General features: G+C 39.3%; 1 protein-coding gene across 1 annotated transcript; it reads right to left on the bottom strand.

Moving 5' to 3' along the window:
* Positions 1-1,080: 1,080 nt before the first annotated feature.
* Positions 1,081-23,433, bottom strand: gad3 (glutamate decarboxylase 3). The gene is made up of 16 exons (XM_038718828.1): positions 23,196-23,433; positions 18,626-18,727; positions 16,501-16,607; positions 15,013-15,148; positions 14,065-14,155; positions 12,387-12,499; positions 10,320-10,435; positions 9,574-9,653; positions 8,288-8,342; positions 7,921-8,037; positions 5,626-5,690; positions 5,220-5,298; positions 4,605-4,754; positions 2,650-2,757; positions 2,248-2,337; positions 1,081-2,126 (listed from the first exon to the last, which is right to left on the bottom strand). Exons 1-16 carry the CDS (start codon positions 23,215-23,217, stop codon positions 1,953-1,955), a joined length of 1,605 nt encoding a protein of 534 aa, XP_038574756.1. The 5' UTR covers positions 23,218-23,433; the 3' UTR covers positions 1,081-1,952.
* Positions 23,434-27,057: the final 3,624 nt, after the last annotated feature.

The raw sequence follows: 27,057 nt of genomic DNA, 5'->3' as shown, positions 1-27,057 counted from the left end.
CTTTACATAGCGCTTTGAAAGCAGTTTTTGCCTCCTTCACCCATTGTTGCACAGTGATGGCAGCGAGCTACCATGCAAGGTATTCGCCTGACCAGGAAGCAATTTGATATTCAGTGTCTTGCCCAAAGACTCTTTGACATGTGGACAGGAGGCGCTGGGGATCAAATTTCCAACCTTTTGCTCAATAGACAAGCACACATGAGCCACAGCTACCCAATATGTAATGTATTCTGTTGCAAAGTTTATTGTCCCATTTTTGCACAGCTTGCTGTACAGTACATGCATATACTTTGATAATGAGACATGACGATCCACAAGATTTTGAAGAAATGCGGAAATGAGCAGGAGGCATTGGAGCATTAAACACTATTTCCTGCATTCTGGAGAGATTTTCTGCTCCAATTTATGGTGTAAATGTCTTTATGTAAAGGAAACAAATTCAGCTGGGAGGTGACAATTCATCAATATAAAAATGAGACTAATGCAGTAATGAGCAGCTTGTTTTACCTAGTTTTTTTATTTTTATTTTTTTTGGATAATGCACATTTGTTTGTTCTATATATAAATTGAATTGCATGTTTTCTTGTTAATAAACCTTTCTAAAAGCATTTTAATTAACATTTCTTGGTGCAAGCTATTTTTCAGGACATTTTTAACATTCTTAAAAAGTGATAAAATCAGCTATTTCAAAATGTGTTGTCCCCAGTGTAAATGATCCCAATATGCACCCTAAACCAGAGAGATCACTTGGCAGCCATTGTGTTTGTACAATTTCTGAAATGTGCTTACGAAGGCGTGAATTAAAACATAAGGTGTAAACGTGTGTAAATGAAGCCTTATAAAATGACAGCTAGGTGATCAATCAATAAAGAATCTCTTTCCAAGGTGATCTAATAAAATGGTCCACATGGTCTGGATAGACACTAACGCATACATTTAGACCTATTTTGGGGTTATATTAACATGATTAAGATTACCCTAAAACCTTAAAATCAGTTTACACATCAGATAGGCCCGTGGATTGGAGAGAAAGCACCAATTGAATTTCCCTCGGGATAAATAAAATATCTATCTGTCTATCTGTCTATCTAATTGTAAGAGTGTAAATGATAGTCCACATTGCCTTTAAAAAACCTGTTTAATGTTGGGAAAGGAATCCTTTAACTCCTTTATTGACTAACCCCTACATTGAGAAATTGCTTACTATTCTGCATGAAATAATAATAATGAAAGACAACTGAAAAAGACTTCACTTGTCACTGGAGTCATATTTCTGTAGCCTACGTTTAATCTAACTTTGTGCCCAAGCCCCCAGTGTAATCCAAAGGCATGTAGGCCTAAAAGCAAAATAATTAAAAGTTTAATTTATGACACCGCTAATTTTTGTTCTAGCCTACTTTGCAAATATGCGTCAAGCTCGATTCTTCACTGACTGTCTTTAATCTAAACTGCTGATATTAGCTTAAACTTAAACCATTCTGTAACTGTAATAGTTGGGATTGTGCTCACCTTTCTTTTGAGGAAATTATTTAGCTGCTGTTTTCCTTCACTTTGCTTTATTTCTTTTCTTTCTTGGTACCTTGATTTCCCTTTCCTGCGGACAGACATGAATGTTACAAAGCACATTGATGCTTCAGCGTCAGCTGTCACTTTTCTTGATTAGCCCTGATTAGAGGGGGTTAATCAAAGTTCTTTCTCTTAACTGATGTATTCTGCCTATTTTAATGTAGTTATAAAACTACTTGCTTAGATATAAAAAAAAAAAATCACTCCGTCTAACTTTACACCCCACTGTGATTCCCTTGGCTGTAGAGTATAGCTGGAGGTAATTGTACAAAACCTGTGCACTAATGCTAGATGACACAGTACAAAAACAGTCTCATAGGCAGATGCACTCCTTTCCTTCGAAATGACATGAACTAGGATGAGACGAGATCACACACTATCCGAGGTCATAGGTCATGGCCTAGCCGGGAAATCTCGTCCAGCAGAAAGTCAACGTCTTCTTGCTCTGTGGCAGGATTGGAGAACACACACCTGAAGAAATTCACTTTGTCTCCCAAAGGCTGATAGCCAATCAGTACAGAGCCCTTCTCCATCATCCTGCCTTTGATCCAAGGAGCCACCTACAGAGACATAAAGAGTCAAGATCACCATCAACAGTGCGAACCGCTTTTCTTTATTTGAAGTGGCGCCTGACCATCACTGAACCTGTCCAGAGGAACCACTGTCAAGTTCTGTACTGACCTGATGGAGTCTGGTGTCTCTGTCAGGTCCAGGTGGAAGGCCTCTCAGACTGGGAGGGATGTACCAGAAACATACGTTGCTGTGCTCTGGCTGTGTGAGAGGGAGAGGCCGAAAATGCACAGTAAGATTTGATTGGTGATTTAGGGAACACAAAGAAGTAAATAAGAAAATAGAATAATAACAATTAAATGAAAACTGAACTAAAACCAACCAAAAATATACAATGATGATGCCTGGGGTAATATTCAGTACATTGTAAACAAGGCTAATTGGGCTGAAATTAGCAAACTACCTACCAATGTAGCCTATCTTTATTCACCAATTTACTCAAGTCTTTATCTTAGTTGCCCCACCAAATTACCATGCACACTGGCAATCCCTTCTTAAAAATAAAACGCTTACTTTGTTTTTGAACACCAGTTCGAAGTCTTTCCTCCTCTGCAGTTGATCATACAGATACTCAGCATTCTCTAAGCATTTGTTGACCTGATTTCCAAAGCCCTCTGAGCCCTGAGAGAGACAGGCAGTTAAACAGGCATACAGATATCTTATCACCTAGCCTTTTAGGGGCTAGATGGACATGACCAGAACTTTTACAAGTACAGTGTCACCCAGTAAGAGTATAAAGCATGTTTGTCTGACATTAAATTCTTATCTGATGGCTCAAATTCAACATGCGAACATGGTCTGGTAGATTACTTAAAATTGATAAGTAGAATATTATGGTGGCATTATTATAACAATCAGTTGAAGATCTTTATAGGTTAATATTTTGGACATTTATGGAATGATCTTTGGAGCTTTTTGCAAACATGGCAAGGCAGCTTTTATTATATAGCACATTTCAAACATACGCCATTCAAAATGCTTTTCAAAGGCAAAGGAATGACATAAAAAACAATAAGCAATAAAAACTAGAACAAAAGCAATTTAAAATTTCATCAAAAAAATCTATTTACATCCTTTAAGCAGCGATATGGTGAGTCTTAGGGAACACAGTCACTTGGTAAAACAGTAAAAAGTAGATCTGTGTGTCGTCTGCATAGCTGTGGTCAGCAACGTTATTGTCATGAATGATTTGACCTACAGGGAGCATGTATAGGTTGAATAATGGCAGGGGCTCCACATGTCATGGTGATCTGCTCAGATTTATGATCATATTAACAGAGCCTCTGCCTGCAAGAGATGACCTGAACCAGATGATCCCACACACTTTCCCCATCTCTCCCTGCCGTTCTGTAGTAGGCGCCTGTTGATTTAGAGTGAGCCAAAAATTTTTCAGCACACCCATTTCCAAGCAACTGAAAGCTGTTGGGGTAGTGATGGCACAATGGATAAGACTATGCCTTTGGTGTGAGAGACCCGGATTCAATCCCCCACTGTGTCCCTGAGCAAGACACTTAACTCCAGAGGCGTGCAACCTCTGACATGTGTAGCAATTGTAAGTCACTTTGGATAAAAGTGTCAGATAAATGTAGATGATGCTTCAGAAAGCTGGTTGGCAAGGTGTTAAAAGAGCAGGTGCTATTCAAGGAGCTGAGCTTCTTAAGTAGATCAGTAAAGTCTTGTTTCATTCACCCTCTCTTGTGACTGTATATGAGAAAGCAGTCGGCCTATGTTGTGGTAATTTTAATGCTCATGCCTTTTACATCTTCAACATCTTTAATACCCACATTTGAATCCCAGTTGTTAGCATTAGCTGTAGCCTTTTACCCAGCTGTGAGAGATGAGAGATCGAGTGGCGTAAATCTATTCTCAAGTTCTCCACTTGCTTGTTTTGGAGGTTTGTTTCAAACTTTTTCCTTTTGCAGCTGTTCACAGCTGCAAAACGCACAGGGATTGATTAAGCTCTCTGCCTGGATGGTAGTGTAGAAACCAATAGCATTGCAAGTCTCAGGGTGCTGGAATCTGGCTAAACTAAAAGCACACACACAATAAAAGTGGCGTATTCTGGGTATTTTGCAAGCAGATGGCACACATTTTAAAGAAAATAAGAAACGCAGAAACTAGGATGGGGATTATGAAAATAGTCGTCAAAATCCAAAATAAGTGGGTTACATCCCAATGAGCTTGTTCACCAATATGTTTTCTTTCTTTCTTACATTAGTGCACAGAGCCTAATCCACCTACTCAGTCGGGACATGAGTTGGACTGAAGGTATATAAAAGAAAGAAAATAGATTTATTTTAGTGAAGAAGCTTGGGAAGATAGTCACCAGCATTAACAGCAAGGTCTCTCCCTCAAAGATGAGATTCAGTCTCATTTAAAGCACATCAGCTGCTGTGTCAGAATGAGTGGGAAGAATGAAAAGAACATTTTTATCACACTGGGGTTACACTAGAATTGTACATGAATACCTTTGCCTTCCACATGAGCCAAAGTTTAAAGGCATCGACATGTCGGCCACACTGGATGCTCTTATCCCCAGTATCATAGCTCACATCGTAGGTTTTGTCTGTCTGGAAAAGGTAATCAGCCCCCAATTCATTACACTCCTGTAGGAGACCCTGCAGAAGAAACACGGAACATTTATACTAGATACAGCTTGAGTTTATACATGGACCTTGGAAGATATATGGAGTGACGAATAAAAGAACAATAAGAAAACTGCATGCAACAATGAGCGGGACCTTTCACCTCATCCTGCACGTTGGAGCGCACTGCACCCGTGGCTCTGTTTCAGTCAGTCAGTTAGCATGACTGTGAATTTTCATCAATATCTGTGTGTGCCCATAGTAGGTGACACATGAGACACTTAAGCTTAATAGCCTCATGAGGACTGTTTATACCTATTGATTTTGAAAGAGCAACGGTGTAATTTCATCGCTCAGTCAGGAACAGACTTGTGCACAGACTGACGTTGCCATCCCTGAAGCTAGCTGACATGCTAGCATACCTGAACACATTCAGTGAATAGCCTCTATAGGTTATAAGGTTAAGATTATATTGAAGCGTAGAGTATAATTTCTTACTCTCTTCTTGATCAGTATGACAGAGCACTGCAGAGGGACGCCCATCATCTTGTGAGGATTCCACGTTACAGAGCAGGCTCTGAAAAACAATCATTTCAAATGTATAAATGTATAAATTCCTTAGACCTTGCTGCTAACCATGCAAAGACAGCTTCCGGCCAGGGCCTTAAACAAAGTTTGTTCAAAGTAAATCAGGTCATGTTGGTCATGCATTATTGTTTCCAAGAGGAATTTCCCTTCAGTTCTACCAACCGATTCAGCGTTTGCTACATGTTTTGCTTTATTACTCAAGCTGAATTTATAGTGAGTTGCTAACGGAGTCTTTGGATTGGTGTCCCACAGAAATTCACAGAGAAAACAAAGGCATGCTGTGTGAAGTGGTTGGGTTGTGTGTTGATGCTGCTACCGTTCAATGCCCTGTAGTTTCATCCTGTGTCTGTCTGACATCAGCAGGCCTCCACCCCACGCTGCCTGGAGGAACAGAATCAAAGTCCCCACAAAACATACAGATTAATTTAAGCCCTACACATTCTGGCTTTATCAGCTCATGCACGTATCTGTGTGTGTGTGTGTGTGTGTGTGTGTGTGTTACTAGTAACATGAATCTGATGTTTGTGTATATAAATAGTGCATAATGTCTGCTACACATATTAATTGTGATGTAATATTTGTGTGCATTTGTGTGACTGTACAATCTAATTGTTGCTGACAAATGTTTTGTTTCAAACAGTAGTCCAATTAGTGGACGTTAAGGCAAAGGATAATTTATTTGCTTGAATTACTGAGAATGCTTTAGAGGCAATCCGTTTTTCATGTTTGCAACCCAAAACAGAAGTCAGATTTGCATTTGCTCCTCAGTCCCTCTCTTCAGCCACACTGTTTTAACGCTGCGTGAAACCAATAGCCAATGTTGACTTCTTTTTAACTTAAGTGAAGCTACATAATGTCTGTAAGCTACATTATTTCAGTAAATAACAACCCAAACTGTGATCCTAACCTAAACCTAGCCAAACTGCGAGCATTTAACAATGTGAACAATGTGTTTGATTTTGAAATTTTAACTGTTGCATATTGATTGTTGCTAACTTGACTGTGGAGCCCTGCACACCCAGAAATGATGGTACCTAGTGCATTTGAAAGCACCAAACATCCTTATGTGACGACTTAGTAAGAAGTGTTGGCATGTAGTTGCCATGTACTTTGTTCTTTGGTAAACTTAACCTGACTCTGCTCCTTTACAAGGACCTTGAATCTGCCTGCCTGTCACCTTGTCACTAGTACCAGGAACCTGTCTGTCTGCCTATCTGTAGCTGCCTGCCTACCAACACCTGCCTGTCAGCTCATGTATCTAAAGTAAATCATTGAACTGCCTGTTTTGTCTGCGTTTTGGTCCTTCCCCTGCTGCCTGTACTCCCAACCGTGACATTAAAGGGGTACTTTGCTATTCTTATCCAATACAGTTTTTCGCGGTTTTCCTACGCAGCCCTGGGTCTGTAAATTGAGCACAAACAAAGCTGCTCGGAGCGAGCAGCAGTGGGAGAGAGAATTAATTCTTTAAAAATATATATTTTTTTTGTCTATTAATATATACACACACGTTACTGTTTCATTTATTTATTTTATTTTATTTTTTTATATATATTTTATTTTTTGACACACACACTTACCGTTTAATTTATTTATTTTAATTTTTAAGATATATATATTTTTAACACACACACACACACAAACACACGCTTACTGTTTTGTTTATTTATTTTATTTTTAATATATTTTTATTTTTTAACACACACACACACACACATAAACACACGCTTACTGTTTTGTTTATTTTTTTATTTTTAATATATTTTTATTTTTTAACAAACACACACACATGCTTACTGTTTTGTTTATTTATTTTATTTTTATATATTTTTATTTTTTAACAAACACACACACACAAACACACACACATGCTTACTGTTTTATTTATTTATTTTAATTTTTAATATTTCTTTTTCTTTTCTTTTTTTTAAACACAAACACACATACGCTTTGATTACTTTACGCTATAATTACTTGTTTAATGAAATGTATGGGGCTGATTGTTCTTATGTTGTATATATGATGCTTTGGTAATGTTGTTATTACATGCATGCCAATAAAGCTAATTTGAATTGAATTGAGAATGTAAACAAACAGTGTACGTTCAAACATGCTGAACTCAATACGGGACTTTAGCTGTGAAGATGACTGAGAAACAGCGAGAGAGGGAAAGGTCTGAGGAATTGTGAGATAAGTTATATGACCAGGCGAGGGGAAGACACGTGTTAACATCTGTGAGGGGTTTCAGTGCTGGATAAATCTATGAGATTTTAAAGGAATGAAAGCCAAGGCTGAGGTTGCTCTGTTTCTGCTGGACAGGTGAGTAAAGTTAGCTCTTCTGTTCCACATAAACGACAGCTTCAGTATTACAGTCTTGTCTGTCTGTTGTCATGTTTGTGATGATCCCAGCTGGCAGCGGTCAGTACCGCATTGAAGTTAGTTTTAAGTTGGATATTTGACAGACATTCACCCAGGATCCGGTGAGGGCTTCTTACTCAGTTCACCCTGTGTGTGCACGCATGTGTGCGGTAGAGGAGAAATAGACGGAGCGCGTGTGTGAACCGGTGTGAACAGAGCCCCGGTGAATAGAGAGAAAGGCATGGGGTCACCTTACATCAACATGCATCCACAGTCTGTGTCTATGGCAGATGTCTGCGATGGCACTGAAAGGATCAAAGGCTCCATACACTGTGGTGCCTGCTGTGGCATTCACATAGAAGGGAACCAAACCCTGCAGGGAGAGAGAGATGAGGTTCTCATATGTATGTGTGGTGCTGTCTATTCCAGCTGTCTGCGTTCCTTTAACTGTGAATGTTGCTCACATAGAAACAACAAATTTCAATGAAATTTAGCCATAATATTTTGGTGATGAACCAGAAGTGTGTGACTACCCGATACTGCAAGACATTTTGAACACATTTAATATTTTCTCAAAAGAAATGTACACACTGGAATAATAAAACATTAAATTTCTTTCATACCTTTTCTTCAATTGTAACAATGGAAGATTCGAGTTCAGCAGGAATCATTTTCCCTCTTTTAGGACCAAAAATAGACAAAGGTATAGTAAATGGTAACTGATGTATGTAAGGCATATCGCCAACAGCAAAATAGTGCAGTGTATTTTAAAAACATAAATTAATTGTTATTTTTATACCACATTTCATACAAAAGCCACGTAACACATAGTGCTTTACACTATAAAAATGAAAGACAATGACAATAATGCCACACACACACACACACGCAAGTAAAAGACAATAAGAACATGTGTTGAGGAAACTCTATCATTAATGGCCCAATTAGGAAACGGTAGAGTCAGAGTATTAAGGTATTAAAAGAAAAGTAAAATACAGATAAAGATAAATAATAACGATAAAATGGTAAAAATAAAATAATTTAAAAAATAGAATAAAACAATGTATCAGTAAAACAGACTATACAGATAAATAAATAAATGAATTAACAGATAAATAAAATAAATACAATTGAACTAAAAGCCTGGTTGAAACGTTAGGTCTTTATTTCGCTTTTAAAAAGATCAACGTTCTCTTCTAACCCCCTGGTCCTCAGGAACGTTGTCCCACATATGCGGGCCATAGTAATAAAAGCACGCCTCACTGTGAGTTTTTGTCCGGATTTTGGGGTAATTAAAAGGCCACTACCAGAGGACCTGAGGGTTCTGGATGGTTCTGATAAATATTCAGGACCAAGACAATTAGGAGTCTTATAAACTAAGAAAAGGATCTTAAAACCAATTCTGAAGCAGGCAGGTAGCCAATGCAGAGACTTAAAAAGTGACATAACGTCTGCTCTCTTTCTGTCTGTGGTCAGAACACGTGCAGCTGCGTTTTGAAGCAGCTGCAGTTGAAATGTCTTTTTTGGGAGACCAGAAAGCAGAACATTGCAGTAATCAATCCTGTAGGTAATAAAACCATGCGTAAGTGTCTCTCCCAATGGCTTAAGAGAGAATTGGTCACACTCTGGCAATGTTCTTAAGATGAGAAAAGCTCTCTTAGTAACATTTTAAAAATAGAAGAATTTAGTTTCAACCAAGCATTTAATATAGAATGTTTAAAGCCAATGAAAGCATGCAAGGAAAAATTTCCCCACAACAAACACACACACACACACACACACACACACACACACACACACACACACACACACATAATGCTGCAACAGGTGAGCAAACATGTCTATTGTTATGCCTCACATTGACCATTAACCAACACATGTTTTCTTAGTGACCTTCTAACTTACCCACCTTTCATCACATTTCACCATGACCACATTCTCACTGCCCATCCCCAGCACAGCTGCAGATTTCTTTACTGAATAGTGACTCTGAATGGGTGAAAAGACAGCTATTCATCACTTCAATGACAACAGAAACAGGTATACTCTTCATTCAGCTGAAAGAAGTGTCTCCATTGTTTGGTTCTTAGAAGAAGAAGAAGCAGAAGCACATGTCAAGTGAAACTGAATAACTATTACCTATTATTTCCGAACTCAATAGTTAACTTTTATGCATGATTTATAAGCCACAAGTCTAAAATATTATTTAATCCACAGCTGAGCCCTTCCTCAGCGTGCTAACAGACATTAGACCAAACACAGGTGGTGGTTTTACAGGCATTAGAGTCAAGTTACATCTGCTATAACAACCAATGGGACCTGGAAAATCCCTTCAAAATTCACAATGCCAGCATGAAGAAAAATCATTGTAAAGTTTCTTGGTGAATCTTTTCAAAAACATATAAAAAAAATCATTTAAACCATTAGATACAAATAGATTTACATAATTGCGGGTAAAAGGACTGCCCATGGCAATCACAAAATGTTTGTAATGGTTTGCTTTCAAACTTAAAGCAATGGTGATGGTTAATACTTCATTGCTCAAACTCAACAGTGTTGAGGCCATCCACACGAGGAATAGTCGACTATATAATCTGCACACCCCTTTAGTCCCACAGAGTGTAATGCAGCAGTTAGTGTGTGAGGTGTGATTACATGTTCTGAAGTAAAGAGGACCAGCTGAGGCAGGGCTCCCATCCCTCTGGTCTTCACCTCTGGGTAGAAGTGATATCTGGCCACCAGGATGCTGTACAGGTTGGATATTGTGCCTCCTTCAGAAAACAGAGTGCACAGTTTATGGATGAGTGGCAGCCACACTCTACATATGTTGCCATGCCCTTAGGTGTCATTCACACTGAGGACAATGTGGGCCTTCCCCCCCCCCCCCCCCACACACTTTTTGAAATGGCTGATTTTGTCCCCACCACTTTTTTAAAGCATAATTTATTTAAAAAAAAAACATTCTGTAATATAGCTCGCAGTAAAATAACAATTGAAAATGCTTTTAGAAAGGTTTATTTGCACATTAAGGAAACATGCAATGCAATTAAAATATAGGAAATATATAATAATAATATATAAGAAACAAATGTGCATTCTCCAAAAAAAGTAACTTAAGCTAAAAAAAAACCCCAACAAGCTACTGATAATAAAATGACCCAAAAATGTGCTTGCACCAGTCAGTAACTTTAACAACTTCTTAACACAGTTTCTTTTCGGCCAAGTTTTCTGTTAACACTCTGTAAACATGACAAAAGAGGAGAACAGACTAAATCACGCCTGCATATGTGTTGCCTCAGCAGGGATGATATTCCATGTGAAAAGTTGATCTACAGAAGAAACAGATCTGAAAGCAACACAGAATGACTGAGAGCTGCACTGACTTATATTCTATTATATTTATATATTTTAAAATGTCAAGTGCTACCTGAATTTTGTGTTTCCTTTTACATGAATAAAAACATTTCCACCATAAATTGATGCAGAAACTTTCACCAGAATGCAAGAAATGAAGTGTTTAATGATGAAAATTTCCTGGGGGAGGTCACCCCTAACTCATATTTCTCGGCATTGAGGATATCTTTAAAACACTGTTTAAGGATCTTTTCGTCTCGTTCTCGTGAACCTAATATCGCGTATCGTGATGTTGTATCGTGTCTACTCCATTTTAGTTTAGGCAATAAAACAATAATGATAATTATCGCAATATAATTTTCCTCAATATCAATATAATAAATGTTCAATATATCGTCAATAAATTTGATTTCATTTGAATCACAAACAAATTAGCACCTAATTCTATTAAAATATTTATTTTGTTGAAAAAAGAGGCCAGAAAAAAGATTAAAAAAAGATAATAGTTTTGAATGTTCTGACTCAGATTTGTGAAGTGATCCACAGTTTGGCATCAAGTGTTTGTCACATTCTGACCATAAAGAAAAGTTTAACCACATAATTAACCATCTGGTTTCTTCAGTTTTCACTCAAGAGTACATATCTTGAAGGAAATAATGATTTGACATTTATCGTGATAATTATCGATATCGAATGATATGAAATGGTTTTATCGTGATAACATTTTTGGCCTTATCGCCCAGCCCTAGTACAAGTGTAGGCAGATAAGTGTTATTTGCACGGTACAAAATATTTTAATAAAAATACCATGTCCAAAACTCTGTCAGTAGCATCGTGTGTCTGCTTTGCATGACTTTTGAGACCCAATCAGATCCATTTTAATCTGGATGGGAGGTGCAAACACTGTAGTGTGGATGTTGCCAAAGTGATTCCCTTGTCTGTGCCTCATTTCATTTGTTTGTTGTTCTGTCTCAGCTTCACACTAAATCGCGATACAATAAACTAGGGTGGCGTGAGTAGAGAAAACCCTTTGTTCCCTGGTTGTCAAAGCAGATAAGTTCAGTTCAGTTTCAACAACACTGTCCTACCACTGAACTTTGATAACAGATTAGATTTTCAAAGTCAATATTTTTTGGTAACAAGGCAGTCAATGTAGTTTCAAAACAATGCATTTTAATGAAATACCTCTACAGTACTAATTAACTTTGGTTATCTCAGTTTACACACTGAGAAAAAAAGATCGTATTATAGTTGTAGAGACCTCCCTGGATGTTTGAGGTGTGTTCAGTGTTACTTTCAACCGCTTTTATCAAAATAAGATTTCATCCATCCAAACATTTCTGCAGTTACCTTCTGCGCATATATTACCTGGACAGAAGATCCCGTCTCCCTCATCATCAGACCATCCCACAATGCTTTGCATCTTCCTCAGCAGAACGTTCTCCATGAGGATGAAAACAGGAGACACTTCATATGTAAACCTGGTGAATAAATATATTGTATTGTGTTATTATTATTTAGCTAATACAAATACATCTGCAAACATCTCATAATTATCTTTTGAACTGCAGAGAGGAAGTTAAATTAATTAATTTGTATTGGAAAAAGCACTTCTTAAAACGTTCAACAGTCGTGGGAAACAATGTATAAAGTCAGCATGGGACTATTGCAAATTTGTTTTAAGAGAATTCCTAAGTGGCAATGTAAAAAGTGCACCACCGCTGAGGTGCATATAATGGCAGGTTTAAACCTGCCTTTCAAGGAGCTGCATGTAGTAAGAACTTCAGGTACAGAGCATAAACAGCATGTGCAACAACAACAGGAAGAACTTTTCCCTTTCCTGTGGAAGGTAAAGTGTGGGTAGAAGAGGGGACTAAATCATGGAAAGTCAGTCAAAGTCATGTATCAAACAGAATGCACTGCACACAAAGCATTACTGAGGAGGACACAATCAGTAGTAACCATGATGGAAGAATGATCTCAAGTTTGGCCCCCTTTTTCTTTGCTATCAACTTTGCCATAGTCAAATATTCTGTGTTCCTAACAGAACTGGTGTGTTAAAACTGCTCCCTCAGCACAAAGAACTGGTAAAAAAGAGTGTCTCCCTCTTTGCTAACCTGCAGTTGCATTATAGAAGGTCAAGCAAAATGTTTTGAGGTGGCATGAATAGGCCTACATGAAATGGAAAGATGGTAACAGATGAAGGCCCACCTTAGGCAGCATGAATTAAGGTAAAGACGTATCTGCTTGAATATTTTAGTTTGGTAAGCTCAACTTGAAAGACTCCACTTCATTACGGCACAGAGACAGAGGTACAAATCAGAAGTCAAATAAAACAACTGAACTTGTAATTTCTCTGTGTATGGTCACCAGTGTTGGGCAGTAACAGGTTACTAGTAATAATATTACTTTTTCAAACTACTGAATACTGTTCTTATAAACAGGCTACATGTGCAGTTAAACCGCTGTTTATTTATTTTGATTTACTTGCTTTATTTTTTTTATTTCAGCCGGTGGCGTTAAGAAACGTTAGGCCTAGGCTCTGTAAATACCACACTCCTGCTGCTGTAATGAATATGATGTTAGTTAAAAAGTCGGGGGAGACTGCTTTGTTTGGGGGTTAAGGGGGGTGGCAGTGTATCCCATAATTAGCCAATAATTTGGATAATTATCAACGTGGACCACCACATATAGATTTCCCAAATTTTTACTAGGCGTATTTAAAATCACCTTTGAGCTGTATTGAGGAGCATATATTCGTGCAGCACCTCCTGGCTCGGCTCGCTCCCTATTTCTCTCCCTCTCTCGTGAACACTGCTGCTGTTATTTAACTGTTATTTAAATGAAACCATCTGAGAGGTTTCAAGGAGAAAGCTGTCTAATGGAGCCCCAACTGACACTTGAATATTTTGTACGGGCATGTATTATAAAGTAACTTATAATGGAAATACTCAAATAAAGAACAATTACCTCAAAACTATGACTGAAGTCCAGTACTTCTGTAAACATACTTAGTTTTTTTCTACCACTGGTGATGAGATCTTACATGTTAGTGTTGGCTGTAGAGGTCAACCACTCGCCAGCAATGCCAATCACATCCAGACCTGAAGACAGCTGGTTGAAGAAACGGGGATGGCCTGGAAAAATAAAGGGCAGAGGTCATAGGTCAAGATCAAACAGAGAAATAGCCATCGCAATGGTGTGTGGTGCGGCTGCACAGGGCCACGTGCCTTTTAAGGGCCTTGCATTGCCTGCAAGCCTATATAACACTATTTTAACTTAATAGCTGATCAGGCTCTCACTGCTCTCCACACCCATTTTATATACAAAGACAGAAGTTTGACAACATGTTTGATTTTACTTTTAATCTGACTAAACTGTAAGAAATAGAAGCTATCATCTGCAAAGGCGATGCACTGAGCACGTATGAATCAACATACAATAAATGCACAGGACCTGTTAAACGAGCTGAGTGCATGTGAATTCTTCTGACTGTGGCATCGGGAGAATGCTGCTTTTCAAAATTGAAACAAATTAAGAACCATTCGCGAGCATCAGTGTCTCAGGACCGACTTCAGTATGTGTGTTGTGTTTCGTGCTCATGCATGTCAGCAACCAGGGCCTCCTGTTCCGAGTTTGCACCGGGCCTCACACCTGTCACCTTATGACTCGGTTATTTGGCAGATTTAGGTGCAGTGGGTAAGTAGATCATTTTTAAATTCAATATTTCTTTAATAAGTTATATAGTTATAAATTGAACTGTATTAATTTCACTTATAGAACCAACTGGTCGGACCTCCTGGGTTAGAACTGAGGCTCTGATTCTCTGTGTTGATGGCTGCAGCTGCAAAGTGTTGCCCAGACAAAACATAAATGTTTGTTTCTTTTGTACAGAATTCATGTGTATTATATAAGCATCATTTTTATCTCTCTGTATAACTATTCTTACAAATCAAAGTGATTCTTACACACATACACACACACACACACACACCTGTACTGACACCATACTTGAGTGTGTCTCTACAGTCCACTAATATCTGCTCCAGAGTCTCTGGTTGTTCCGGCAGATCCAGACTGAAGCCCTCAAGTCCCTCCTTCAGCTGATGAGGATGGTGGAAGTCCAGGACCTAAAGCACAGAGAGCAGTGTCTTATATTTTGCCATTATCTGTGTCTAATGTTTAACTATGTACATTTGCATAAACATTCAATAAACATTTTTAACACAACTAACAGACTCAACAAACTGATCTGAAAAGCCAGTGGCGTTGTGGTGGTGGATCTGGACTCTCTGTCGGTGGTGTCAGAGAGGAAGATGCTGTCTGACACAGGCCTTATAACCTGTTTTTTGTGCAATATTACCTTTTTAATAATTAATGTACAATATTCTCTGGTGCTATTTATTCACTAGTGCTTTTTGGTTCACCATAACAATTCTTTAATAATGTAAATATAGTATATATCCACACTCCTTTATATTTTTTATATTTTCTTATATTTATATATTTCTTTATCTACCTACTTTATTATTATTTCTATTCCTTATGATGATAAGTTTGCAGCTGTGACAAAAGAATTTCCCCTCAGGGATCCATAAAGTATGTCTGATTGTGTCACGATTAGTGGTGTGGAGGCAGGTTGGAGGACCCAAACGCAGGACACAGAGCGAAGCAGGTATAGTTCAACGGGGGTTTATTGATGGAAAACAAACTAAAGGCGAGCACACTTACTGACAGAGTGGCTGGTTACAGGGAGACAAGACAAGCAAGGCTGGTTACAGGCAGGCAGAGAGTACACACACAACAGACTGGGAGGTAACATGAACAATGACCAGACCAAGACAAGACAGAAACACCAGGTATATATACACACACACAGGGACTAACGAGCAGGGCGGGAGCAACACAGGTGACAGACATGAGACTAACGAGGCAGAGAGAGAGAGCAGAAAACAGAGAGACTTGACATGACAAGCAGACCTGGGGCAGAGTGAATAAGCGAGAACACAGAACTAGAACACAGTACAGAGCTTAACAGAGAACACAAGACCCGGAGTAAACACTAAAGACATGAACTAACGTACAAGACCAAGAACATGACATGGAATCAAAGACCAACTAAATAACAGATAATGAAGTGACCACACAATAACAGAGGAACTCAAAACACAACAGACTACATAGCAGATACTGGACACCAGACAGGACAGAACCCAAAACTCAACATACTAAGGCAGATACCAAACCCAAAAGTGCAACACAAAGGATGGCCAAGCGGCAGAGCGTGACAGATTCTGGAAGTCAACTCATACTGAAAAGTTATTTTATTTGTACTGTATGCTTTATTGTCAATTTGCTAACCACTTCATGTCCAACAGATAGACTGGAAATGTTTGAATGTTGAATGAAGAATGTTGAGATACTGCAGACACAGCAGTCCTACATTATTTTGTTTATATTGTTGACAGAAAGAGTTGAGTACCTTAGAGCTCCTCTGATTTGACTTGCTGATGTAACTCAACAAGATGTTGACCAGCTCTTGCAGAAACCTTCTGGTCATCTCCTCGCCACGTGAAGCTGGGAGCAGGTCTGTGTACACACACACACACACACACACACACACACACACATTTAAACATTAGTTGCCTCACCTGTAAGAAATGGCACCTCTTTGTACAAACTTATTAAGCCGCACAAAGCTATCAGGGAAAGGCTTACTAACACACACTGCTAACAAAACAAAACAAAAGTCTCATTTTACTATTTGGTTTTCAGTAAATTCACTGTAGTGTTGCTGCCCGATCTCCTTGAAATAACGTTCATATAATACAGATTTTCTACAGCAAATATGTGTAGTCAGCAATGCCAACCAGATTACTATTTCTATCAACATAATAAGGTAACATTGTTGGTGTATGTATCTGGCAAATCTATCAAATGTTGATACTGACTGTAAATATTAAAGTAACAATATATTTAATTATTTTTCCTATTAAACGGTTGGGTTAAGGCAGTTGAGCGCCCACGAGGAAAGACAACACACAGTGTCACAATGCAAGTTCCACATAGATATTATAAAATAATAGTAGCCTAATGGTAGTGTTAATAATACAAATGTCAAGGGGCAGTAGGTGGCTTGCTGTCACAGATCCAGACTCTCCAACCTGCCCTTAAATGAGATGGTGTCTGCCTCCTGAACCCAAACTGGAACCTGATTCCACAGGAGAGGAGCTTGATAGCTGAACGCTCCGGCTCCCATTCTACTTTTGGAGGCTCTAGGAACCACAAGTAACCCTGCATTCTGGGAGTGCAGTGCTCTGGTGGGGTAGTAAGTTACTATGAGCTCATAGTATTCTGGGTTTTACAGGGAGCCAGTGCAGAGAAGCTAAAACGGGAGAAATATGATGTCTTTAACTGGTTCATTGGTGCTGTATATTCCTGGATCACCTGGAGGGATTTATTTGGGCAGCCTGATAAATAATTGCAATAATCCGTACGTAACAAATGCATTTTCTGCATAATTGTGAGACTGTCATGATTGGCTGTGCAACTCTCTCAGATCTCCACCAGCTCACACTGCCTGCCTGCCTGCCTGCTCACACACATTACAAATTTTACAATCACAAAACTAGCATTTTAAAACTCACTAAAGGTGCATCTAGTTTGGTTTCCAACCATTTTCTGTTTTTTGCCTACAGGCTGTAGGCTGTAGGCTCTTTTTTGCTTAGGAAGGTTCCTAACTGAGTGAAGTGAACCGGAAGTATTTCAGTGTCAGCCACAATGAGAGCTGTTCGAATTCTCAAAAAGCTAAGGAAAGGTGCCTCAATGCTTCCTTTCATATCTCCTTTAGATATGAAGGAAAGGAGAGAATGCATCACACAATGCGGCAACATTTAAAGCGACTCAAACGATAAAATCCATCAACCACATTTAGCAAGATCCTTGCAATACAGAAGCACCTTATGATACTTTAATAAAACTCACAATTACCTTCTTTCTTTTGGTTTGTTCTCTTTTGGCTTTTTTGTAATCTAACACCGTTTCTGGTTGTTAAAATAAGCCATTAAGTGTTTTCTACAATAAAATTAATAAATAAATCACCAACGGATAAAGGAGGTTGATCACCATGTAGGTTACCATTGGCTATTAAGCCTTTTCTCTCTTATGCCATAACTTGCTAATACACATATATCTTAAACTGTCAACAATAACTGAGACCCATGGAGCTGTTATTGGTCTTGTAACGTAATCAAAGTGAGGATAATGTTGCAGCGTGTAGCCTCAAGTTATGTAGCCTACTGCAGCCTTCAGCAAATTAATACTATAGTCACAGATGCTGATACCCTCGCCTTAATAAAGGCAAAGATCCAGCTGGATAACCTCTACAGCAGGCGTTTCCCACACACTGATTTATTTGTGTTGGCCTGCCACATTATCAACGCTGATTTTCGACATCATGAGGTGGTTAGGAGATTTTTTTTTACTTTTCGGATGCAGCGAAAAACTAAAACGCTGCCTATCAGTGACAGACGCCCCCAGTCCTGACAACTACTCAGACTGTCAGGATGACCTCGCCTGGCATGACCCGGGACAACCTATGCTCTCACCTTTGCTGTAGATACTGCTGAAGTCAGGAGGTGTCTGTCCTCTGACTGCTGCTGAATCCTCCTGCTCTTTGTCCTTCACAGATGGTGTGTCAATAATTCTATCTGCAAGTACAACAAATACATGTTTTTCTTAGCTGTGTTCCAGTCATAACCAGTCCTGCAAGATTTGGTTCTGTCACACAGGAACATTAACATGAACTTTTGATGTCCCAAGATTACATTACATTACATTTATTCATTTGGAAGATGCATTTTTTCCAAAGCGACTTACATTTGAGCAACAAAATACAAGCATAAACAAAGCATCAATACAGCAAGAGATCTACAAGTGACCATAGATACTAAATGATTCAATGAACTCCTCCCACACCACGCAATCCACACAGCCTTGCAGCATCAATGTTGCCTCCTCTGAAAAGAATTTCACCTTTCTGGTGAGCACTTCCCCCTAGTATGTACGATATGCTGGAAAAAGTTGCACTTTTGATTGAGCCATAACCCTGGTCCAGTATTTTGCCATTCTGGTGGGGCAAGACTCATATTTGTGAAAGCTCCTGAGAATTTTTTTACTCAGCTAATCAGAAGAAGAGTAGGGCGGTCAGAAGCCGGTAACACGACTTCCCTTCAGCTGTACATGTTCCCCTTACCAGCTTAGCAACGTGGACTGGAGCAAGAGTTTCAGAGTGGTGAGTTATTAATCTGTAACAAAAGTATTATTCATCCATAAAGTTTTACCTGAGCTCTGTCTCTACATCACAGTAACAACTTTATGTCCATTGACTGCCTGGAGGGTAGCTAGTGTTTGGAAGGGAGAGGAGAGGTGTGTGCTGCAGCTCAGTGTTTTTCCACTGGTGTTTTTGAGGGTGTGTCGGACTAGTCGCTAGGCGAACATTATGACGCGCGTTTTGCAGTGACGTCACAGAGAACAAAAGGAAAAGGTTGGACTACAAACTAACTGTTTTCAGGCAGCTCAGAGCAGAGTTTTCTGTGTAAGATGGGAACTCCCTCTGGGCTGGACTTCTGGGCTTTTTCACTTTGCAAAACTATTACATGCACAAAAAAATATATGTATAGCTCAATAAAGGAGAGGGGAAAAGCCAAAAACCATAATATGACTTCTTTAAGGAGGGACAGACTATAGAGGGCAGGAGAATGAGAGACCTTGGTTGCCATCTCCCTTGTTCCCATATTCACCCTCTCCTAACCTGCTGCCTTTTTCCTGGTGAAGGTGTTGGTGAAACTAACTTTTAATTTGGTCGCAGGCAAATTCATCAAGTTTGGGGAAAGTTTTGTTTGGTGGTAGTTTTGTGCTCGTAGCGTTGTTAAATTTAAGCAGAAAGTCTCAGGTGTACTGAATCTTGGAAGATTGAAAGGCCAACCTTCTGCCAGGTGAGACATGGACCACAGCACCACCAGTGTAGGAGCCAAATTGTGGTAGCACTTTACATTACAGCTCGGTACTAACATGGTAATAGTGGGGTAATAGTTTGATAATAAACAGGTAATAATTAGGTCATAGCATTTATTACCAAAGTAATAACCAGTTAATAGCTTGGTATTATTAATCATAGGTATATCTGGGTAATGTTAGACTGAGATTTATGTAACAGAGTAATGCAGAGCCAAAACTAAAGGGTTACAATAGGGAAAGATTGCAACGGATCAAAACTTTTTAGTAATATTATAGTTATATTTTGGTAACAATATGGTAACCTGCTAACAACAAAATGTGTATATCAGTGCAATATTGGATAGATTAGATGAATTAAAAACATGTAATGTGGTGGCGTTAATGGGGCAATAACCTGATAATAATATACCATAATAATAACCATATTAGAATGTTGAAATTCACCATCGTTTACATTTCAAACATTCCCTTTTGTTTCAGGAGTGTTATAGTAGATAATAGTACAAATGATTAATGCTATGTTGTTACTTGTTAGTTATTTATTGTGACTCACTCACAGTTATTTTGTCATGCCATATTGGGAAATTATGAGTTGACTTGTCAGTTGACGCCTACAACGACAGGCGTCAACTGACAACCCCTCCATAGAAAAGAGTTTCATGTACCTCACACGGATTTTCACTCCTCTTTTAGTTCAGTTTACTTCATGGTGCATCTCCAGCTATTTCTGATGCTAACACGTCAGATATTGTTCCTTTATGTATTCATCTTGTCTGCATTTAAATTAAGAAATGCAAACAATGCCAAATCACACAGTTTATCGCAAGCAGCTTCTGGACTGTCCTCCCTCTGTCTCATTTCAAATCAGTCTAATTTGATACAAACTGGTTGACACCTTCATGACACCAAGAATTTATGGGTTAGATTATAGATACTGCAGACTTTTTTAGCGACAGGGACAATGCTGGCTGTCTTGACACAGGTGGGATCACTCTGCTATGACAGTGAGTGGGTGAAAGTAGGCAGGAGAAGCAATGAAATTTGGTCTGACAGACCAGTATGCGGGCGTGGGAGGGATTTGTAACTGCCTGGAAAGGTTGTGAAAACAGGAGGTAGTTATCCACAACATAACCGTCTCAGTTATTGTGTTTTACCACTGTAATTAGGATTTGTGTATTTTTACAGTATGTTACTGTGTTAGTTCCTGCCACAGCTTGCATATTACTAAATATCTTTGACATTTGCTAATAACCAAACCTGCTGGATGTGGAAATGGTGGTGGAATTTAGGTTATAACAGATCTCAGGTCTGTTTGATTAAAATAACCAGCTACAATAAAAATACCATTTGGTTGTTTTGTCATGTTTGAAGGAAGTACCACATCTGCATGTGAAGGTCTGGGAAAAACACTTAAATCACAAATTTCCTAGAAGACATTGGTCAGAGTTCTGTTCTGGCTCTCCTATAAAAGTGTCTTTTAAGAAGGGACTTAAAAGAGTTCACTGACTCAGCCGACCTGATTTACTCGGGCAGGCTGTTCCAGAGCCTCGGGGCCCTGACAGCAAACGCTCTGTCCACTTTAGTTTTCAGTCGAGACTCTGGAACAGACAACAGACCTCTGCCCGAGGATCTCAAGGTACGTGCTGGTGTGTATGGGACTAAAAGGTCAGAAATATAACAAGGCGAGAGGCCATGAAGAGCTTTAAAAGTGATCAATAGAATTTTAAAGTCAATTCTAAAACATACTGGGAGCCAGTGTAATAAAGCTAAAATAGGAGTAATGTGGTCATATTTCTTTGTTCTGGTTAAAAGCCTGGCAGCTGAGTTCTGGACAGTCTGGAGTCGATCAGTAGATTTTTGGGTTAAACAGGTGAAAAGGCTGTTGCAATAATCCAGGCAGTATCCATGGCAGTATTTGTTTTGCCATCTGCTGAGACCCGATGACCAGGATTTTTGTTTTGTCTGAGTTCAGCTGGAAGAAATTATTTGACATCCATTTTTTAACTTCACAAAGGCAGTTGTTAAGTGAACTCAGTATTCCAGGTTCTGTGGATCTGACGGGCAAGTATATTTGTGTGTCATCAGCATAAATATGAAAAGAAATGCCATGTACATGGATAATATGTCCAAGGAGAAGCAGATACAAGGAAAACAAAATGGGTGCTCAGACCGACCCCTGAGGCACACCATATTTAACTGGACAGAACGAAGAGACACAGTTGTTTACAGACACGCAAAACTTCCTATTTGACAGGTAGGATGAAAACCATTCTAGGGCCGTACCAGAGATCCCCACCCAGTGCCTCAGTATGTCTGTATATCAATCTATCAGTTTTTCTATCTATCCTCTTTTTACTTTCCACTACCATCTCTATCAAGGGTACATCAAAGGCGGAATTAAGGGTCAGGAAACTGAGCACTTTACATTTATTTATTTAGCCGACTCTTTTAGCCAAAGCGACTTACAATTGCTAATTATGTCAGAGGTGACACGCCTCTAGAGCAACTATGGGTTAAGTGTCTTGCTCAGGGACACAATGGGGGATGTCTCACAGTGATCGAACCCAGGTCTCCCACACCAAAGGCAAGCATCTTATCTATGCGCCATCACCACCCCTCCGATTGTCTTATCTACTTCTCCATCACCACCATCGCCATCATTTTGCATATTATTCAAATGAGTGGAAGGATAATGTTATACTGAACAGCCACTAATGCTGCTTACTGTAATATGGACTGAAATTGGTTTTTAAATTAATTCATATATTGAAGCAGGTCACTTAATAAAATATGAATGCAAGAACTGACGTTTCAACTGTAAAATTTAAATTCATTTCATCTTTATAATTATTATAGATTTCTCTATAGATTGTATGGGGGGTATTGTTATAACAAACACAATATCTCTGGCTCTCGCTCTGATGTTTTACAATTAGCATCTTAGAACGTTTAAAGTCACTGTTGAAATGCTGGGCAATGAGGGTTATCTATAATCTAACCCAAGTCTGCAATGATTTTATGTCATGTACTTTCATTACATTACAAATCTGTCATCAGACACTGCTTTAAATGCTTAAATCTCTGCACTATACTGTTAGATACACATAATTCACTTTACTAATGTATTGTATAGAGAGAGTGTCATTAAATAACTCTTACCTGGCAGCTGTAAGAAATCCATGACAATTCAAATCGATGACAGTTCTTCAGAGAGGTTTCAGAGCAATTTAGCTCAGTCCCACAGGAACTATTCTTTTATAACAGGTGAGGTGGGAGGTCAGATGAGATAACCCCAAAAGCATATTTCACTGAATCTTCTTTTGCTACGCTGTGTTGATAGTTCCTTGGAGGTCTGTGAAAGTAGTGCGACCTGAGACACATGAATGTGTTTGGCTGCTGCATTTAAAGCAACACAGATAAAGGGAGGCGGGGTTTGCTGCCAGCTGCTGTTTGGCTGTCACGGAATAGCAGAAAACAAGGATACCTGCACGATGCTTTAGTTATGTAACATGATGCCAGAGCCGATCCTGAACTCCCTGGGGCCCTAAGCAAAATTCTGCTATGGTGCACCTCCTACTTGACTCATGAGCCATGTACACAATTTGCTATTGCTGCTCAGTCACACCTTACATCGCTGTGCTCTCACTACAGTCCTCCCTCCTTTAACAAACAGTCTGTCTCTGTTATATAAGCCAGAATGGAAATCTCTTCTAGACTTGTCTTTAGGGTAAGAAAAATCATAAAGTCTGCCAATCTGCTGGGCCATGTGGTGGAGCAGCAAGTATTGCATTCGGGTCTGAGCGGCTTACATCTTATGCTGGCTGTACATCTCTGGCTGTGCTTGTACTGGCTGAGGCTGGATGTGGATCAACTGTGCTTGTACTGGCTGAAATTATAGATAACAATACTTGCTAGATATTAATGTTATCAGCTCCACCAGGCCCATTCAAACGGACTCCCCCAGGTTTCCTTTAATACATTTTCAAATGTATAATACTATTTATTCAATGACTTAAACTATTTACTGAGATACGTGCACATTGTGCAGTCTACCCCGCTAATCAACATTTGCGTTGGTCCAGATTTGTAACTAAATCTTGATTTTAAAATGAGGAGTGCCATCAGGCTCATGCTGCACTAGTCCACACAGAGGTTGCTTCTGGAATGGAATTATATTTTGTGCATGCGCACAACTGGGTACACCCCCCACATTGTTGTGAATATTTGATATCTTTTGTGACAACACTGAAGAAATGACACTTTGCTACATTGTAAAGTAGGGAGTGTACAGCTTGTTTAACAGTGTAAATTTCTTGTCCCCTCAAAATAACACATCACACAGGAATTAATGTCTAAACCGCTGGCAACAAAAGTGAGTACACCACGTAGTGAAAATGTCCAAATAGGGCCCAATTAGCCGTTTTCCCTCCCCGGTGTCATGTGACTTGTTAGTGTTACAAGGTGTCAGGTGTGAATTGGGAGCAGGTCTGTTAAATTCTGTGTTATCGCTCTCACACTCCCTCATACTGGTCACTGTAAGTGAAGAGAACTCTCTGAGGATCTGACAAAAAGAATGGTTGCTCTATATAAAGATGGCCTAGGCTATAAGAAGATTGCCAAGACCCTGAAACTGAGCTGCAGCACGGTGGCTCAGACCATACAGCAGTTCAACAGGACAGGTTCCACTCAGAACAGGCCTCACCATGGTCGACCAAAGAAGTTGAGTGCACGTGCTCAGCGTCATTACCAGAGGTTGTCTTTGTGAAATAGACCTATGAGTGCTTGTAGCATTGCTGCAGAGGTTGAAGGGGTGGTGGGGTCAGCCTGTCAGTGCTCAGACCATATGTTGCTCACTGTGTCAAATTGGTCTGCATGGCTGTCGTCCCAGAAGGAAGCCTCTTCTAAAGATGATGCACAAGAAAGCCTGCAAACAGTTTGCTGAAGATAAGAAGACTAAGGACATGGATCACTGGAACCATGTGCTGTGGTCTGACGAGACCAAGATAAACTTATTTGGTTCAGATGGTGTCAAGTGTGTGGCGGCAACCAGGTGAGGAGTACAAAGACAAGTGTGTCTTGCCTACAATCAAGCATGGTGGTGCGAGTGTCCTGGTCTGGGGCTGCATGAGTGCTGCCGGCACTGGGGAGCTACAGTTCATTGAGGGAACCATGAATGCCAACATGTACTGTACCACTGCCTTGCTAAAGAAGCTGAGTGAGCTAAAGGTGATGGACTGGCCAAGCATGTCTCCAGACCTAAACCCTTTTGAGTATCTGTGGTGCATCCTTAAATGGAGGGTGGAGAAGTGCAAAGTCTCTAACATCCACCAGCTCCGTGATGAAGTCATGGAGGAGTGGAAGAGGACTCCAGTGGCAACTTGTGAAGCTCTGGTAACCTCCATGCCCAAGAGGGTTAAGGCAGTGCTGGAAAATAATGGTGGCCAAACAAAATATTGACACTTTGGGCCCAATTCGGACATTTTCACTTATGGGTGTATTCACTTTTGTTGCCAGCGGTTTAAACATTAATGTCTGTGTGATGTATTATTTTGAGGGGACAGCAAATTTACACTGTGACACAAGCTGTACACTCACTACTTTACATTGTAGCGAAGTGTCATTTCTTCAGTGTTGTCACATGAAGAGATAAAATCAAATATTTACACAATGAGTGAACATGTTTAGCTCAGCATTGGCCATCTAACGTTAGATTGCTTCTTGCTTCAGCTACGAGCTACGGGAGGTTTACTCTGACTGTCGTTCGTTATGAAAATATGAATGAGCGTTTGTTTACTTGCCAAACTTGTGGTGGTCGATTAACGTAATCATGGCTGCCATCACGTTAATTATTGCCTTTGGCTGGAAAGAGTTTACAGGTTTATTGTTGATCATGTAGCCTAACCATACAGTTTTATGTAGTTATAGACTAACATTACACTGGTTTGAGAGTCTGGGGGATGTGTTGACTTACAGTAGTTTATAAGCTGTCATTAACTGCATTGCACATTACATGTTTGTGCACTGTAAGTTAAAAACATGTTATAGCTTTATTGTTGACCATGTAACTTTACAGTATTATTTAGTTAACTTTACACTGGGTTTGAAACTCAAACGGGTTTGTTGACTTACAGTAGTTTATAAGCTGTCATTAATTGTAGATGCATTGTACATTAGGCTGCATGGTTGTGCTCTGTAAGTTAAAAACAGATAGATTTATTGTTGATTATGCAACGTCACAGTTTTATTGACTTACAGTATTTAATAAGCTGTCATTAATTGCATTGCACATTACATGGTTGTGCTCTGTAAATGACAGGTTAACAGTATTCCTTATAGCTATGAAGTTTTATTGGCAACCTGGATTGAACGCAGCAGGTGATACAACATTCGTAATAACCACGAGAGGCTTGAGACTTGACTTGGACTCTAGCTCAAAGACTTTTGAGCATCTCTGCCGTTAGGCATTGCCAGTCCAGTCCGCGAGAGAGATGCAGACACAGAGAGAGGAGACGAAAGAGAAAAAAGACTTCACAGGGCTTTTAACCAAGAATGAACAGATTCTAACATGTACATTCTGCCAACGGCAGTTCAAACCAGAATATCTCGTATATCTCCATTCCTAGCTGGCAGGACAAGCTAGAGCTCAAGTTTCTCACTAAACGAGAGAGTAGGGAAGTGATAAGAGGGAATGAAAGCGAAGAGGAGATACATCTTACACCCCCAGTAGTTGTTCATTTGTTAAGATGTGTTGAGTGTTTATTAGAAAATTGGTTGAGATCACTTGAAGCTACATTTTTTTCCTGAAATTAAGCACTTTATTTTAAGATGCACATTTAAATAAAAATTATTTAAAAAAAAAAGAAATTAAATACAACCTTTAGTTTACTTAAATTTAGAATTTATTATTAGAGTAGTTTGATGTGAAAATTGACAGTAACTGTTGTTGAAACATTATTTGATTTGACAGTCAGTTGTTGACTAAAAACATATGTTGATGCAACTATAATATAATGCAAGTTAG

Source organism: Micropterus salmoides, unplaced genomic scaffold, assembly GCF_014851395.1.
Source record: "Micropterus salmoides isolate LMB-PRFRI ecotype aquatic unplaced genomic scaffold, ASM1485139v1 Ms_hic_scaffold_14, whole genome shotgun sequence".
NCBI lineage: Eukaryota > Metazoa > Chordata > Actinopteri > Centrarchiformes > Centrarchidae > Micropterus > Micropterus salmoides.
Note: the sequence above shows the minus strand (reverse complement) of the source record. Positions and strands in the feature narration are given on the sequence as shown.

Coding starts and splice junctions, on each gene's coding strand:
- gad3 (XM_038718828.1), bottom strand. CDS start 23,217: ATGGATTTCTTACAGCTGCCAG. Junction 16,608..18,625: donor CAGCAGTATCTACAGCAAAG/GTGAGAGCATAG, acceptor GTGTGTACACAG/ACCTGCTCCCAGCTTCACGT. Junction 8,038..8,287: donor TTGTTACAATTGAAGAAAAG/GTATGAAAGAAA, acceptor CTCTCCCTGCAG/GGTTTGGTTCCCTTCTATGT.